This window comes from Aquarana catesbeiana, linkage group LG05, assembly GCF_042186555.1.
Source record: "Aquarana catesbeiana isolate 2022-GZ linkage group LG05, ASM4218655v1, whole genome shotgun sequence".
NCBI lineage: Eukaryota > Metazoa > Chordata > Amphibia > Anura > Ranidae > Aquarana > Aquarana catesbeiana.
The window spans coordinates 84,341,750-84,360,860 of NC_133328.1; the positions used below are offsets into that span (position 1 = coordinate 84,341,750).

The 19,111-nt window shown below is 43.0% G+C and overlaps 1 protein-coding gene across 1 annotated transcript in view; it reads left to right on the forward strand.

Moving 5' to 3' along the window:
* NCAPG2 (non-SMC condensin II complex subunit G2) overlaps window positions 1-19,111 on the forward strand; it is a gene marked incomplete in the record, with an annotated part of 89,488 nt that overhangs the window by 55,638 nt on the left and 14,739 nt on the right. Inside the window, 3 exon segments of the mRNA XM_073629932.1 lie at window positions 2,428-2,544; window positions 3,242-3,379; window positions 4,059-4,158. Coding sequence (XP_073486033.1) covers window positions 2,428-2,544; window positions 3,242-3,379; window positions 4,059-4,158 — 355 coding nt within the window.

Consider the following 19,111-nt stretch of genomic DNA (forward strand, 5'->3'; position numbering starts at 1 on the left):
CCATAAAAGGATTTTACAGGTTAAACCAAAAATTCAAATTTTTGCTTTACATGAATAACATTTTGTGTTGTGTAATATATAGTCAGATTATGGTTTTACTTTTTACATACAGATAGCAAGCAACAGAATCACAGAAATTCATAAAGATTTTATCATATTTATTTATATATTACGAATGCTCAAGCTCCCTACAACTATTTAGTTATATGCTGTTGTATTTGTGCATAAGAACATGAAATCTAAGTATAGGCATTGAAATAAAAATTTTATTAACATGTCATCTGACTCAAATCGACATCTCCACTTTAATTTCAGGTTTAATATTGAAACCCTGTTCTAATGTATTCATAGGTACTGCAGCCTGCTCACATAATTTGTAACAAAAACATCTTTGCCACTTTCCATTCTGAAGCTTCCCCCCTAACCACTTTGCATATTATTTTATATATACTGTGATTCTGTACTTGCCAAATATGCTGCAGAAATTCCCCTCCACTGAGTGGCTGCAACTGTTTTAACTGCACGCAGCTTCAGCTGCCTCCTGTTTATTTCCTGTATTTACCCAGACACACAGAGGCACACCTCCAGCTCTGCAGCTCTCATTGGCCCTCTTATAACTCATCCCCCCTCCGTTCCTGGCAAACTCACACGAGAATGTGAGAGAGTGCTGTGCATGATTTCATAAGCCTAGGCTTTTTACCAGACAAACAGGAAGTGGGCTGTATAAGGTATTTACTGGCATTAAAAAAATGTTTTACTATCCAAAGTTAAAACAAGAAGGGCAGATGATTTAATAGATGGAAAGTTGAAAAAAATGACTGAAGTTCTGCTCTAAAGGATGAGTTTACCTTTTGGAATATGTTACATGTTCCACCCATCTTAAGGGTGGAACATGTATCATGTTCTCGCTGTTCCCTCCTTTCGCTGTGACAACAGTATGGGGAAAAGTTCCACGTGCTAGCTGTCACTTTTTGAAAACTGTGTCGCTGTTAGAAGCTTAATGGCTAATATTTGCATAGTAACAATACTAAGTATGAATTTTTTGGATCTTAATAGTATAATTGAGTTGTATATACTGCGCATGCGCTAGCTGCGCTGTGACTGGCCGGGCAATTTTCTGGGACCTGTGACGTGTCCCAGAAGATTGCAGGGAGGGAGGGGGGAGAGGTGAACTTCCTTCCGGCACCACGGAGCCCCGGGAGGAAGTTCACTTCCGCCCCCCCCCCACCCCCCAAAAAAATGACATGCCAAATGTGGCATGTCAGGGGGTCACCGTCACTTAAAGCGGAAGTTCCATTTTTGGATGGAACTCCGCTTTAAGATGCAGAGTATGTATGAGATAAAGCAGGGTTCCACCCAAAAGTGGAACTTCCACTTATCTGATTCCCCCCCCCCCTCCGGTGCCACACTTGGCACCTTTAAGTGGGGAGCGGGTACCTGTTTTTGACAAGTCCCCTGTCCCCACTTCTGAGAGATTGGGCAACGGCGAAGTACGTAAGCAGCTCGGTCGTCCTCCTTCTGCCAGGCTAGTGAGAGAGCTCCGCGTGCTTTACGCATGCGCAGTAGGGACCTGGCCATGAAGCCGGAAGGCTACACTGCCAGGTTCCCTTACCCGCAATGGCGACGGCAGCAGTACCCAACAGCTGATGCAAACATCGGCTGCGGTGCCGACATCTCTGGACTCCAGGATAGGTAAGTGTCCTAATGTTAAAAGTCAGCAGCTACAGTATGTTCCAGCTTAGCTGTGTATAGAGCCTGTATTATATTTCAGTAACTCCTCAGTGAAGGGAGGGGGAGTTAGGCTGAAATTTTGTTCAATACATTTGTCACTAGAGTTTGTGGGACTAAAAGACACAGAATAACTTTAAACCAGCTCATTTTAGGAGAAGGTGGGGGCTGAATTGTGGAGTAAAAGTAGTGAGCAAAGAACTTTAGGGTCAGACTGCTAGACAGGTGGTGCTCCACCCACACGGCCGTGTCATTCATTCACACAGCTCTGTGTGAATGAGCTACAAGTCCCGACATCCTTTGTGATTGTTTGCTTGTAGTTCTCTATGAACTACCACACGGCGATGTGGTAGTTTGAGTCTTTCTCTCAGCATGAAACTGCAAAAATGGCATTTACTATAGTTTATAATTTTATTTTTTTTTTTGGACCCTGGGAAGCATTGCACCAGCGATCAGCAAATCGCTTTTTCCATGCAGGTGAATTTATCCTTTAAAGAACCTCTGCATAAAAAGATTAATAGTTCCCTCCCTGTACTTACATTTTAATTGGTGCACACTGAATTAAGTGTTTGTAATGCAAAAGATTTAACATAGTACAAAAAGAGCAAAACTTTAAAAAAATCTTCAAATTTTATTTGCTTTTTTGCTTCAGTTGTATATGTAGTATTATACAATTATGGTTTGCTTTGCATTTTTTAGGAGGTTCTGTGTTCCTTTTTGAAGCCGTCTGAAGGAGTAACTCCTATTCTTAGTCAAGAAACATCCATGAGGGCCTTTAGTCTTTACTGCAGGCTCAGTATTCACCTCCAATGCAAGGTAATGGTCCTGAGAAATCTCCTATTTGGTTTGTGTGTAAGAATGTATAAAAATTTTAATTTTATTCTCCAAAGATTAAGATCAACAATAGTTTAAAATATGAGTTCTTGTTACATTGCAATACCATTATGGCATGGAAACCACAATAACACTGATACAGGCAGGTATTAACTTGTATTCAATAATTTCCTTAATGTTGATCCTGCCAAGAAGTGCCCCTGCAGGAAGGATCAGCATTGAGCTCACATTTTAAACGATTGTTGACCTTAATCTTTGGAGAATAAAATTAATTTTTATATTGACATTTGTCTGATATGTCCTTTTACTGCATCTTTCTATCTCTATGTGGGTTGCCATTTCTAGGACAGTAGGTTATATGGGCTCCAATGGCATAGTTCACACCAGCGCAGTGTATTCCAGTGCTATTCAGTTCCAGAAAAAAAGTACAACGCGCTGCTTCTTCTGTGCAAAAAAAAAAAAAAAAAAGAAACTGTACTGGAGTGAGGTAAAAAGCATCAAAAATGCACCCCACCCCAGTACAGTGTGGGGGGGAAGCATCTGAAATGCATTCGGCACACATCAAAAACATTTTAACACGCATCCAGAATGGATCTACAGAAAATATTTGTGGTATGAATGGGCTAGGCATATAAATCACACATTTGTGTTTTTGTATTTTTTACTTCTGGTTGTGTAGTTCCAGTCGGAAGGAAGAACATATTTGTCATTGCTGGAGGATACCGGTGCTTGGGTTGAAAGTCAGGTTCTTGGCATCCTTGGAAGCGGTGAGCCACTTACAGAGCAGCAGAGTACAGTGGCTCAACAGATCCTTCAGGTGAGATCTGTTTTGTATTTCTACACCATCCCTCCATTAAATATTTTTAATTTCATTTTTACAATTGGCAACTTGAAATACAAATGATGTTGAAAAGGAGAAATATTTTCATAAAAATATATTTTTTTTATTGCTGGTTAGGGGGGCATAGATTGTTTTTTTTTTTTTTTTTTTTTTTTTTTTTTTTTTTTTTTATGAATTGGTCATTGTTCCACTCGGATGTTGGAGCTCAATTGTGGCTGGAGATTTTACTGGGAGTGTGGATATTATATACTTAGCTCTTAGCACTAACTATTACTCTGAGCTCTACAGAGTGCAAGTATTTAGTCCTGGTTTTACAACCGAGGAGGAAGGCTACCCTCTCTGTCCAGCCCTCCCACCGACAGAATAATATTGCGGGGGGGGGGGGGGGGGGGGGGGGGGCTGGCTTATATTGGGTGATATAAAATCTGTATCATGTAGGTATCCTTTAAATATAAGTGTATATGAAGATGAAAGGGGATTTCTCTCTATTTTATATAGAAGTACTATTTTCATTTTGAATTGCAGGAATTTTAATACCACTTAGTGATTCATCTTTCTAATGCATAATGAGCTCCATTGTGTTTCAATCTGCATCTCAATATTCCATAATGTGGAAATCACATTTTGATGTTATTCTTTTCTTGTCACTAAATAGACTTATCTGACAGTATGTAAAGATGTGATAATGATTGGCCTTGGTGACACAGATTTTCAAGCTCAGCTTCTTCAAACTCTGATTTCAGTAATACAGACTGGTAAGTTTTTTTTTTTTTTTGTTTTTTTTTTTTGTTTTTTTTTTTTTTGTTTTTTGTTTTCTGTTCTGTTCAGTTTGTGGGTAGATCGGGGTAGCGGGCCTTGCTTTGCATCTGAGGGTCCTAGAGCAGGGAAGTTGTTACCCTGGATTCCGACATTTAGGGACTGCTGATCTGTCACAAGGATTTTTTTACAAGAATTCTAACAAGTAATTGAGACTCGCACATACAAATGTTGGCTTAGTGATTGTAGAAGGCAGAAGATTTTTCATCTTAATGCATTCTATGTGTGTGCAGCAGCTGCCCCTCAGCCCCCTAAATTCTTACCTGAGCTCCCTCCGATCCAGTAATGTTGTAGGATTGTCTTGGCTGCACGAACTCCCCTCCTCATTGGCTGAGACAGCAGCGTCAGCGGCTCCCGCTGCTGTCAATCAGAATCAGTCAGCCAATGAGGAGAAAAAAAAGGGGGCAGGGCCACAAATCCATGACTGAATGGACACACGGAGTTGTGGCTGGGCTCGGGTGCCCCCATTGCAAGCTGCTTGCTGTGGGGGCACTCAACGGGATGGAGGGGCCAGGAGCACCAGAGAGGGACCCGAGAAGAGGAGGATCTGAGCTGCTTTGTGCAAAACCACTGCACAGGGCAGGTAAGTATAACATGTTTGATATTTTCAACTAAAAAAACAATTTACAGTCACGTTAAAGATTTTTTATATAAAGGGACCAGTGGCAGCTGGTGGTTTTTATTTGGCAGGGCGCAAACAATAACATCTCCATCAGGATGTTTTATGCACTGAAGCATAACTGATTGGCTCCCTGTGTTTCCCCCAAACTCACTTTAAGCTCTGCTGTATAGGGGACTAAGAGTCTAAGGGCCAGTTCATGCCACATGCAGTCCAGTGTTTTGTTTTGTTTTTCTGCATCAAAAACACATGGATAGTAGGTTATATTGTTTTCAGTGGCATAGTTCACACCAGTGCAGTCAGTTCCAGTGTGCTCCAGTTCCAGAAAAAAGTAGACCAAGCTGCATTTTTTTTCTGCAGTGAACTGTACTGGAGCATATTAAAACGCATCAAAAATGCACTGGAACGCACACATCCTTATTTAAGGTGAAGAAAAAGAGGGGAAAAATGCACTGGAACGCTTTAAAAATGCGTCAAACGCATATGCGGAAAAGCACCAAGACTGCGTTTCTATGATGTGAACTGGCCCCAATACAAAGTCAAATTCAGGTTCTTGCACTGGTTCTGTTTAAAAATATTTTGATAGTGTATTCATGAATAGAGAGCTGCATTAATTTGTGGCTTTCATAGCCACCTGGAGTTCAGCTTTAAAGCGTAACTTCACGTTTGTGGAGAAGAAAACATTCTCCTCTGGATGATCTGTGTACACTGCAGGGATTTTAACAAACTTCATTGCAGATTCCTGCTTTTTTTTTTCTCCAAATGTCTTCCAGGGCAGCATCCGAGAGATGGGCTCCTCCTTCCTGCAACAGGAAACACATTAGTCCACCATTATAAGTTTATTAGTCTCACCTGTGTGCCTCAGTTGTTTTTGTGTTTCCTCCGGACCCACAGGAGCTGCAAACATTTGTTATTTTATCCAGTCTCTGTGCTTTCCGCAGGGGACTCCCTGACCAGCATCCCATTCAGCCCAGGGGGCCTTGGGAGGGCGAGCAGGGGCAGCAATCTGAGCCTCAAGGCTCTGCCTGAAGTTTCGCCCCTGCAGAGGGGTATGCAACTATCCCCCCAGCTGCACCACATGCCATCGACATTTTTCCCCACAGCTACTGCTCCTCGATGGTGGAGGGCCATCCGGCTGAGCCCCGCACTCCAGGTGCTTTAAAGGCTCCCTCGCTGTGCAGGCGACCTGGCCGCCGACCCTTATGCTTACCGATTGTATTCCGCTCGCATCCCACAAACCTCTCTGCAAGATCCCCTCGTTTGCGGTCCTGGGAGGTATAGCAAGGGAGGCTGGACACATTTCCGATCGTGCGGTCCTGTCGGCGGCCATCTCGGTGGAGGCTGCAGCCTCCAGGGAAAGGGCCTTTAATGTGCCCCCTCCCTATTGGAAACTCAGTAAGGAGGACGCCAGAGAGGACATGGCAGGTGCAGGTGTGTCCACCAGCCCGCACAGGTTCAGCTGAGGGCGGGGCTGGAGCAGGAAGCAGAAAGGGCTCTCTAAACAGAGGATCCTGGTGGCCGGTCAGGCTGGACACTTCTCCACCCTGCCCTGTGGATCCTGCATGTCAGGACAGCTCCAAGGTAAGCCAGAGCACTCTGGAGTCACCTCTGTCTTTACCTCCCTACAAACCGTACAACTGCATTGTACACCGCCAACCTCACTCAGGCCCTTTGTGCTTACTTGCAGGCAAAGGCCCCAGAGGAAAAAAGGGTGCAGACCAAGGCATGCGCCTCTTGTGGTCACTGGTTTTTCCCTGAGTGAAAAAAGCCACTATGCCAAAAATGCATAAAATGGTGGCTAAGGAGTCAAAAGGCTTCCTTAAGGACATGCTTAACTCCTTCAAAAAGGAAATAAAGAGCACTATTAGGCCAATACTCGGCAGTAGAGAAGCTGGAGGTGCCAGCAAGCTCAAGCCAAACCAGTACCCCATCTAGTCGATTCGGATAACTCCGAACAAATCTCAGAGGACGGCTTTTGCTGGGATCCCGAGGAGGATGACTCCGCATCAGAGGGCACCGTATTTCCCTCAGAAGACACAGATAATCTTCCAAGGCTCGGTCTCATCTGGTGCAACTTGTCATGCGACTTGGGACTGCAGAGTCGCATGACAAGTCATACTCTGTGACTTCCAATGAATACCGTTCATATCTGTGCAACTTCAAAGTGGTCCCTGCACTACTTTGGTCCCACTTTGATGCGACTTGAGGTCCATAGACCTCAAGAATACACCACGGTTTCAAGTTGCATCAAAATCCCTGGCAAAATTGCGTCAAAAAATTGTGCGACCTTCAGGTTGCAATTGTGGAACCTAGCCCAAAGGCTATAGCAGACATACTGGGTGTCAAAGAGCAAAAAGCTGCAGGGCTTACCCTGCACGACAAAATATACAAGGGGTTGCAGCCCAGAAAACCCAGGAGAAGCTCTTCATACCAGGTGCGGTCAAGCGCAGGTATCCATTTGCAGAGGAAGACACCAAGACTTGGGCGAAAATGTCCCAAAGTGGATGCCTCCCTCGTGAGAGTCGCAATCAAATCCGACTTAGCTTTTGATGATGCGGAGCATGAGAAGCAGGGGCGGCGATTTTGAATCCGGCAATGGCTTCCACCTGCACAGCTCGCACCCTAGTAGCTGGCTGGAATAGGCTGTGTGGGATCCCATTCACAGGAAATTTTCTGTTCGGGCCAGACCTATAAACGGTCCTGGACAAGACTGCAGCGAAGAACAAAGGGCTCCCCCCAAGCAAAAAACAAGCAGGGGAAGGCGCCCTTTTGTCATTCTAGGAGATTTAAGCCGCTCAGCAGAAGAGCGTGGGTATGCATGGCCACAATAGACTTGCAAGACGCATACTTGTATGTACCCATAAAGAAAAGTCATCAAAGATACCTAAGGTTCACGATCCAGGGGCCGGTGACCACCCTGCATCTGCAGTACACATCTTTTGCCTTTCGGCATCTCTTCTGTGCCCAGAATCTTCTCAAAGATTATAGCAGAAGCGCTAAAGGGCCTGATACAGCAAGGCATAGGCGTGATACCATACCTAGACAATCTGCTGTTCTTTGCAGATACAGTAAAGAACCTAAAAAAAAAAACAACCTTGGCGCAGGTATTTCTTATCCACAAAACCTGGGGTGGATAGTACAGAAAAATTGTAGCTGACCCCAAGCCAGAGGTGGTATACGTGGATTATGTGCTAGACGCCAGAGTAACCAAAACCCTTCAGACGGAAGAAAAGAATGAGGCAGTGCTAGGACTGATGTCCTCGCTCCCAGCCATCACCTGGGCATAGCGCCACATGAGGCCTCTACAGAATCACATTTGACCCAGTGGGATGGTGATCCATCATCCTTTAGAAATGTCCATTCCTGTCCCTTGGTTGGTCAAACAATCTTATCAGTGGTGGCTCAATCTGCTCCGTTACGCTGAGGGGCGCAGATGGGCACAAGCCAACCCTGTGAGGATTACCACAGACGCCAGTACCCTAGTATGGGGGGCACACATGGGGGATCTCTGTACACAGGGGAGATGTAACTCCAGATGGTCTCGAGCCTCCTAGTATATGAGGGAATTAAAAACTGTAGAGGAAGCGTGTAGAGCATTGCAACCAGCTATCCAGGGGAGAGATGTCCGGATTCAGTCAAACGCCACAACAGTGGCACACCTGGACAGGCAAGGAGAGACAAAATCTCCTTGTTTGAGCCTGACAGAAGCAATTATGTCATGGGCTAAGACAAACATCCGATCAACCTCGGGCATACACTTGAAGGGGACAGACAATACGTTGGCAGATTTTCTAAGTCGAAAGACTATAAAACAGACAGAGTGGTTTCTAAACCAAGCAACCTTCTTGTGGATAACGAAAACCTGGAGAGTGCCCGAGGTAGGTCTGTTTGCCTCAAAGACAAACGCGAAACTGCTAAGGTTCTTCTTGCTGGATACTACAGATGGCAACACCAGAGTGTACGTTCAAACAAAGCTGGGCACACCAGCCGTGTTATGCATTCCCTCTGACCGCTCCAATACCAAAGGTGAGCCAAAGAATCATAGAAGAAAGGGCAACAGTGATACTCGTAGCACTTCACTGGCCCCGGGGAACATGGTTCAGTCACTCGAAGAAACTGTCTCCAGCCGCACCAGATACAGCAAGACCTACCGACCTCCTATCGCGAGGGCCAGTCAACCACCCGAACTGCAAACTCATGAAGCTTTCGGCTTGGTTACTGAGAGGGTGAGGCTGCAAAAGAAAGCATGTTGGACAGAGTGATCAACCCCATTCTGGCCAGCAGAAAACCCCATAACTGGAGCGAGAAGGACGTTTGTCTCCTGGTATGGAAACAAACAGCATTCCGATAGAGAATCATTCTAGCGATTCGGAATTTCCTGCAGGAGGGAGCAGACTTGAACTTCTCTCGGAGCACACCAAAAGTACAAGTGGCAGCACTCTCCCCCTGTCTGGACACCAGATTAGCAGAGGACCCATTTACAAAGCTATTCCTGATCTCATTAAATAGAGCCAGACCCGCTAAAGTTGGCAGAACTCCGACAGATTCCTCTCTCCGCCATTCAAACCACTGGAGGTGTGCTCAGATTAAAAATTTTACACTAAATACCGCACCCTTAGTGGCCCTAGCATTGGCCAGGGGGAGTAAGTGAAAGTCTCCAAGGTTTTTTTTACACGATGGAACCCTACTGACTTATCCAGGCAGATAAAATAGCCCTCTCGCCAAACCAAGTTTTTCTACCAAAAGTCTCTTCAACCTTTCACAGGATGCAGAATGTGGTTTTCACAACTCTTCCTAAGTCAATGGATAGCAGAAAAGAGACGCACACAACAAACTAGACGTAATACTCCTAGCTTATCTCGAGAGAACAAAGGGCTGGCAAAGAACTACCATGTCCTTTGTCCTCTATGCGGAGTCAGTAAGGCAAAGCAGGCATCAAGACTCGCGATGGATAAACCTTTCCATACAGATGGCCATTTGGGGGCAAAACCTTGCCCCCCCAAGTAGGGTCAAAGCCCACTCGACCAAAGCCTGGGCAACCTCGGTCGCAGAAAAGGCAGGGGCAACTCTGGAGCAGATCTGCAGGGCAGCGACATGATCGAGCTTCAGTACTTTCGCGAGACACTACCACAGCGACCAGCTGTCAAGACCAAACATTGGTTGCTAGGTGCTCCAGACCTTATCCCCACCCTAGTAAGTATTGCTTGATACATCCTCTCGGATGCTGCCCTGGAAGACGATTGGAGAAAACAGAGTTGGGTACCTGGTAACTCTTTTTCTAAGAAGTCTTCCAGGGCAGCACTAGTTCCCACCCTAAGCGATGATATCAGGTATTGTGGGGACGCATTGGCTTACTGAGAGTTCCTTCGGTGCTTTAATACTACTGAGGCACACAGGTGAGACTAACAAATTTATAATGGTGGACTAATGTGTTTCCTGTTGCAGGGAGGAGGAGCCTATCTCTCGGATGCTGCCCTGGAAGACTTCTTAGAAAAAGAGTTACCAGGTACTTAACTCTGTTTTTTATTCTGAAGAAATAGCGGTTTGTCCATGTGTAAAATTTATATGAATTAGAGTATTTTTATAATTGTCAATCAGCTGCTGCACTTGCAGGGTTCTAATGAGGAAAGTGGAAGGATCTGCATCCCTTTAAACGTGATTTCTATTTGGAAATATCACAAAAAAAATGACACTTTTGTTGAAGGGGGTGCCCAAAATCTGATCTGTATGTTAGTGCAGACTTCTGGGAAACAGCCAATCACACAAGCAGGAAATTACATTTCTGAGGGGTGTCCTGTACACCATCTATGTACAGAACACCTCCAGGTTGCCATATTGCAAGGTTGACAAGGAAGACTGAGAACGGAGTTCCCCTTTTAATGGACTTTTTAGGCAACTTATAATGTTATATAAAGGTATACAAGAGTAATATAACAATACATTTTATCTTATTAATGATTAAAATTGGAATGAACCATTTATCTGAAAACAGTTATTGTCACCATACAAAGGGGTTATATGAAGAGACCTCCTTATACCCAACGCGTTTAGGGATACAGTTTGGTCCTTTTTCAGGGGTGCAAAGGAAGGAGTTTATTGAAGGCATAATTAGTATATATAAACAGTATCTTTAAGTGGAACCTTCACCAACATGAAATACATAGTTAAATGCTACACTGTTGTAGTAATCCACTTACATAGAATTGAATGGTGAGATAATTTTCAATATTTCATTATGTAGCAATAAAAATTGTAGGCAAACAGCACAAGATAATTGTGTCGGTGGGGTTGCTATCTCAAGGCAAGAGGGCATCAGAAGGGTCTAGAAATCAGACTCGATGTTGCTATCCTCCAAGGGGTAAAAAATCTCCTTGGAGGCAGCAGAACGGCCAGAAGAATATACTGGGTCCAGAAAATGGAAATCCCTGGAAGTGAAAGAGGTGTACCAAACTGTGTCTCATGGTAAGAGGTATGTCAGAACTCATAATATTAACTGCTCAAAACATGTATGATAGACTGAATGAAAGTACCTGCTCATCTTAAGGGTGCTGGTAAAGCTGGCAGCCAGGCGAAGTGGAAAACCAACTACAGCAACTACAAAAGTATATGGGCAAGTCACGCAAAGATATTTTTATAGTGATAGCCTTAAAAATTACAGGTGATATGCATATATGTCAATGTACATCATTGGACTTGGGGAATTGGTGTAGCCGATACTGTAGTACAAATCAAGCAGTGAGTACAAAGTAAAAAATATAAAAAGGGATCCCCTATAAAAAAAAATAGGTATATCCCTTTGATATAAGGCCCCATATATCCAGGATAGGCTTGAAGGTCAATTTTAAAATATAAAAGGGTGAATAGAAGACACTTAAATTAGATCAGGGGAAATATATATATATTTATATTGTCATGATAATGAAGGAAGGGAAAAAGTAAAAAATGATATATCAGAAAGGGGCTTAATTTAAAGCTAGATCCATCAATTGCAAGAATATATTAAGCATATCACATAGGGTTTTAATTAATCACAGAAAAAAATCTTAAAAAGATCTACCCAGTAATTTGCATGCGTTTTAAAGGCAGTATTTTAAAGTGATAATAGATAATGTTTACCTTGATTGGAGCGAGATTAAGAGAGCGAGCCGCACATCCTAACATCCAGGAAGCAAGTGCTAGATGTGGGAGTGCACTGGCTGTGTATTTATGGCAACTGATCCCCAATCGGCTGATGCAACTAAGTTGCAAACAGCTGATGTTGGGGAGGAGACTGCCAGGAGAACCTTTTGATTGCCCCCTGGACTAGGAATGTGCGGCCCCCACCACTCATGCGTGAACGCCTGCACGTCGGAGCAGCATCGCGCACACCCAGCCCACCAACAGAGTAAGCCTCACCAGCAGACTGCGCATGTCCACCGGAGTGGCAAGATGGAGGCCATGGGTGAAGAAGTAATGCGTCCATCAACCTCCAAGGCGCCGGCTTTGTGTGCCGGGCAATTCAAATGGTCGGCACAGCACGAGGAAAATGAACAAGGAGAAACCCCTGGGGAGAAGAAATAAACAAAGTAGAATTAAATAAAATGAATATAGACATTGACATTATATAAGTGGTAAATCAAAGGTTCAAAATATAATATTTAGACAGATACCTGTGCCCAGGTAACCTTAGAGAAAAGGGGCCCCACAAGCAACAATTAATATATATTAATTGTTGCTTGTGGCGCCCCTTTTCTCTATTGTTATCTGGTCACAGGTATCTGTCTAAATATTATATTTTGAACTTTTGATTTACCACTTATATAATGTCAATGTTTATATTTATATTAATTTTATTTAATTCTACTTTGTTTCTTCCTCCCAGGGTTTTCTCCTTGTTCATTTTCCTTGTGCTGTGGCCGACCATTTGAATTGCCCGGCACACAAAGCTGCCTGGTTATCTAGCCTTGGCCGTTGATGGACGTCTTACTTCTTTGCCCATGGCCTCCATCTTGCCACTCCGGCGACCATGCATAGTCTACCGGTGAGGCTTACGTGGTCGTGGGCTGGGTGTGTATGACGCTGCTCTGACGTGTAGGCATTTGCGTATGCGCGGTGGGGGCCGTGCTGCGCATTCCTAGTCCAGGGGGCAATCGGAGGATCTCCTGGCGGTCTCCTCCCCAACATCAGCTGTTTGCAACTTAGTTGCGTCAGCTGATTGGGGATCAGCTGCCATAAATACACAGCAAGCGCACTCCCACATCTAGCACTTGCTTGCTGGATGTTGGGATGTGCGGCTCGCTCTCTTAATCTCTCTCCAACCAAGATAAACATTATCTATTATCACTATAAAATACTGCCTTTAACGCATGCAAATTACTGGGTAGATCTTTTTAAGATTTTTTTTCTGTGAATAATTAAAACCCTATATGATATGCTTAATATGTTCTTGCATCCAATCCTGCAATTTTCTTGCAATTGATGGATCTAGGTTTAAGTTAAGCCCCTGCTATATCATTTTTTGCTTTTTCCCTTCCTTCATTATCATGACAATGTAAATATATATTTCCCCTGATCTAATTTAAGTGTCTTCTAGTCACCCTTTTATATTTTAGAATCGATCTTCAAGCCTATCCTGGGTACATGGGGCCTTATATAAAAGGGATATACCTATTTTATAAGGGAAATCCCTTTTTATTTTTACTTTGTACTCACAGCTAAATTTGTACTGCAGTATTGGCTACACCAATTCCCCAAGTCCAATGATGTACATTGACATATATGCATATCACCTGTAACATTTAAGGCTATCACTATAAACATATCTTTGCGTGACTTGCCCATTTACCTTTGTAGTTGGTTTTCCACTTCGCCTGGCTGCCAGCTTCACCAGCACACCTCTAAGATCAGCAGGTACTTTCATTCAGTCTATCATTCATGTTTTGAGCAGTTAATATTTTGAGTTCTGATATACCTCTTACCTTGAGACACAATTTGGTACACCTCTTTCACTTGCAGGGATTTCCATTTTCTGGCCCCAGTATATTCTTCTGGCTGTTCTGCCTTGGAATGTAAGGAAATTTTTACCCCTTGGAGGATAGCAACACCGAGTCTGATTTCTAGACCCTTCTGATGCCCTCTTGCCTTGTGATAGCAACCCCACCGACACCATTATCTCGTGCTGTTTGCCTACAATTTTTAACGCTACATAATGAAATATTGAAAATTATCTCACCATTCAATTCTATGTAAGTGGATTACTACAACAGTCTAGCATTTAACTATGTATTTCATGTTGGTGAATGTTCCTCTTAAAGATACTGATTATATATTCTAATTATGCCTTAGATGAACTCCTTCCATTGCATCCCTGAAGAAGGACCAAACTGTATCCCGAAACGTGTTGGGTGTAAGGAGGTCTCTTCATATAACCCCTTTGTATGGTGACAATAACTGAATGTGTTCAGATAAATCAATGTTTCATTCCAATTTTAATCATGTTTAATTAATAAAATAAAATTGATTGTTATTATATTACTCTTGTATACCTTTTATATAACATTATTAGTTGCCTAAAAAGTCCATTTAGGGGAACTCCCTTCTCTGTCTTGAATACTGGATGTGGCACTTTTAAGCATAGATTTGCCATTCACTCTCTTTTTCTCAGATTGACAAGGAAAGGTAATTTTTATGTTCATGTATTTTATTGAGCGACACAAAGGTCATCACATACATATTAACATCCGTCCTAAGTAAAAATTGACTCCACGTAGGGAGACATACAGAAGCAAGCACCGTTAACTGTTTGGATCAAAACAGTAACCCATTGCGAAGGTTGGTCTATAAATGGGTAGAAAGGATCCAACAGATGACTTTTAACAACATATTACTCAGTATAAGAATGAGTAAGGATAGAAGGCTGACAACTGGATGGTCCCCCCCAGCCATGCCTCTGGGAATCGCAAGGACCAGTCGCAAGTGTTGATAAAGCGTGCAGCAAAGTTCAGACTAATGAAAAGGGAGATTAGAAAGATAAAGGGAGTAGAAGGAAGGGGGGTTTAGAGGAATGGAGTAGTTCCAGGGACGATGCCAAGAGCACAATCAACGAACAAAAATGTTGAGTCAATTAAGGCTTCATAAGAGAGGTGTCAAAATCAGGAGTTTAAAAATTGATTGTTTAAAGGCTTCCAAATTTTAGTGTACCATCTCACCTTGTCCTGAAGTGTTGCCTCAATCTTGGCAAGTATCATTGTCTGGGTCAGGGCTAGGTTAACATAGGGCTATTGGAGCTGCAGCTCTAGGCCCATTTGGCAAAAAAAAAAGAGAGTTTCAAGAGTCGTAGAGACCCCAAATTTGAGGGGTAGGTAGCCGAATATTCCTAGGACCTATGGTTCCAGAGATACAGGGCTTCTTTGTGCAGCCTGTCAGAAGCTACATACAGAGCAATCAGTTTAAATACAAGCTGGCACAGTCAGATTGCAGCATGAGGATGAACTCTGTGTCTCTCACTTCTTGTCAGAGGCACTGAGCTCAGTGGACAGCTTGGAGCCTTGGACCAATGGTAAAGTACCATTGGCCCCAGCTGTCCAATAAAAGTGTCATAGAAGGGGGCATGTGTCTAAAAGACGCATGCTCCATTCCAGCCCAGCCCTCTTAATTAGAGGGAAATACATGGGTTTATGGGTATAAGGTTTACCCACAATCCCATGTTTTTCTCACACAGTTAAGAGGGAGAATGAGAATCTTCTGCTGCTGAAAAGGTACTGTTTTAATCAAGTTACATTATATATTATTATGCTATATGTTATAACATAATAATTTATTATTTTATCTATTTACTGTGAAATTACTGGTTGGAAGTTCTAACTTCAAACTTCAGTAATTTGTCCATAAAGCCACCTGTTTGAATACAGTTTTTTGAAAATATTGTAAATTACATTAAAAACAATATATAATAATTTGTATATTACTTATGGTAATTAACCCCTTGCCACCCAGGCCAATTCTAAAACACTTCTCTCCTACATGTAAAAATCATCCTTTTTTGACTAGAAAATGACTCAGAACCATGTATGTATCTGTGTATGTGTGTGTGTTTTAGCAGACACCCTAGGGAATAAAATGGTGGTCGTTGCAACTTTTTATGTTACACGGTATTTGCACAGCAATTTTTCAAGTGTGTGTGTGTGTGTGTTGTTTTTTCTTTTTGTTTTTTTTTTTATCTATTTATCTAGAATTATTGCTCTCGCTCTAACGATCGCAGCGTATGTAACTTGTGTGTTTCTGGCTTTGATACTATCAGGTGCCTCACCAGCCAATGACCCCACCGCACGTCCCTGACCCAAATCTTAAAAATACATTTGGACAGGGCTGTACGAATGCCGTAGCTCTGATGCTTTACTTCACAGCTGCGACTTTTTTTTTTTGTCATTTCTTTAGATGCAGCATCTTTAACTCAGCCTGCAGAGTTTGACAGGCAGCACTACGTGTCAAACTCGCCTATTTATTTCAGTGGGGCCACTCTGCAACAGCAGCATAGTCCAACTAGTTAAAAATAACAATCAGCAATGTTAAAAAAAAAAAGAGAGGCGGCAGTAGCACCTCATGAACGCCTGTCAGCTGCTGCTATACCACTCGTTGAACAACAATCCACCACAGATAACTTTTCAGATGGCATTAACCGCATTACCACAAATGTGAAAAACTTGAAACACACCATCCATTTCACACTCCCCACCAACCAGGTCACTCCCCAGCCACTTCCCATGTTAGCCACCTCTCCAACTTATATCACAGTTGAACGTTTCCCAACCTGCAGATGACAGACCCTACTCCAAAAGATATCGCTGCCAGTCACTCCCCCCACCCACTGATTGCTATCCCTCCATGACCACCTCACAATCCCCTGCTGACAGACCTCTTACCTGCTGACCTGTGGATGGGGAAATTACTCCTGCAGTATTCTTGTGTTCTGCCGGTGGGGAGCCTTCCCTACCCACACAATACAATGATCAGTGTTGCTAAACTATAGCTGGCAGCACTGATTGTTTTGAGAAAAACCTGACAGGCTGGTTGTACTCAAGTCGATTAATAGATTGACTTGTGTGTAGCCAGCTAGTCCATACATAGATCAACTATGGTTGGTCTCTGCTTAACTGGCTTATTTGAATCCGTATATGGCCCGTTTAACCACTATGCAGTCCCTAAACATCCTTCCATAAACATTCCTCTCCTGTGCATACTACCCACTGTCATACACTTCTCTCCTGTACATAGTGCCCACTGTCATACCCTCCACACTCCTCTCCTGTACATTCTGGCAACCGTCTTACCCTCCACACTCGTCTCCTGTGCATACTGCTTAGTATCATACCCTCCACACTGCTCTGCTGTACATACTGCCCACTTTCATAAACTCCTCTACTGTACATAGTGCCGGCTGTCATACCCTCCACACTCCTCTCCTGTGCACACTGTCCACTCTCATACCCACCACACTCCTTTCCTGTACATACCGCTCACTGTCATACCCTCCACACTCCCCTCCTGTACATACTGCCAGCTATCTTTCTTTTCACACTCCTCTCCTGTACATACTGTCCCCATAATACTTTCCACACTCCTCTCCTGTACATACTTCCCTCATCATACCCTCCACACTACTCTCCTGTACATTCTGCCAACCATCTTACCCTCCACACTCATCTCCTGTGCATACTGCTTAGTATCATACCCTCCACACTGCTCTGCTGTACATACTACCCACTTTCATTAACTCCTCTACAGTACATGGTGCCGGCTGTCATACCCTTCACACTCCCCTCTTGTACATACTGCCAACTGTCATTCTTTTCACACTCCTCTCCTGTACATACTGTCCCCATAATACTTTCCACACTCCTCTCCTGTACATACTTCCCTCATCATACCCTCCACACTCCTCTCCTGTACATTCTGCCAACCATATATATAAAGAAACGTGATTTTGCGCTAACCATACTAATAAAAAAAATGTTGTGCTGCTGCTCGTGTTAGTCCATAAATACAAAAGACCCAAAAAATAAATAGTAAATAGTGTAACCAGCGCGCATCATATCTTAGTGTGTATTAAATATAAGTGATCCCGATAGTTATGACTACTATTGGTATACCACACTTAAAGCCATTTCATTACGGCCAAAACTCATGAAAATCGTTATTACTATAGACATATAAAAAAATTGTGAAATTAACGTATTTTCCTATGTTAGGAACATTTAAATCCTATAATCACACCACGTGTTCAACAGTGAAACAAAACATGTGTTATTAATTACAATGTTACTTATGAAAATCAGTCCGCAACAGTGTAGTGAGCACCCTGAAACATGTGTTGCTAGTAACAATGTTACTTGTGACTATCAATTTGCAACAATGTGGTGAACACCATACATATCCAAATTAGTGCTAAAAATGTTTATCAGTGGGACACTTATTCCCCTTGAACATCTTAGATGTAGAAACACTGATCAGTCCTTGATGGAAATATGCTAGGTTAAATGTTAGCACCAATCTTCTTTATAGAAAGAGACACACCGATATTCCTCCTTTTCACAAATATGGTAAAAAAGGCCGCTTACTGGATCAGATGGATCTCAGGTTAGTGAGATCAGATGAGCATGTTGCATTAGCCTGCCGGCCTTAGATTATCACCTGGGCGTTTTCCTGGGAGATTTCCTCAGCCACTATGCTCCAATTCACAGGCAGATCTGGGCGTTTTCCTGGAAGATTTCCTCAGCCACTGCGCTCCCATACACAGGCAGATCTATCCTCACTGATACAATGTATCCGGTTTCAAAATATTAGTTCATCCATACAGAAGATACACCTCAGTGGGAATAAAACGAAAAGGGCTCCATAGTGCAAATGTGTTTTATAGATTTATTCAAAATCTCTTTCACAGTCACTTTAAAACAATTCTTTCCACTGCAAATGTTCACAGCAACACTCCACTGCACATCAGGAACTACAAATCAAAAAAAAAAAAACCTCCCAAGTATACACCAAACGGAACTCAGATAAAAAATGGGAACCGGATAAAAATTAGCTAAAAATCAGCATGCATGCAGAGCGGGAGCAAACCGGCTGACTGCATGGAGAAAGACCAGACAAATGTGATGGCGTCACAGCCTCTAGCTCCACCCGACGCGTTTCCCCTAAACAGGCTTCCACTGGGAACGGAGACATGTCACCATATATATATTCCCTTATCTCTCTCACCCCTTATCTCTTTCTTTCTCTCGCTCTCTTTCTTTAAT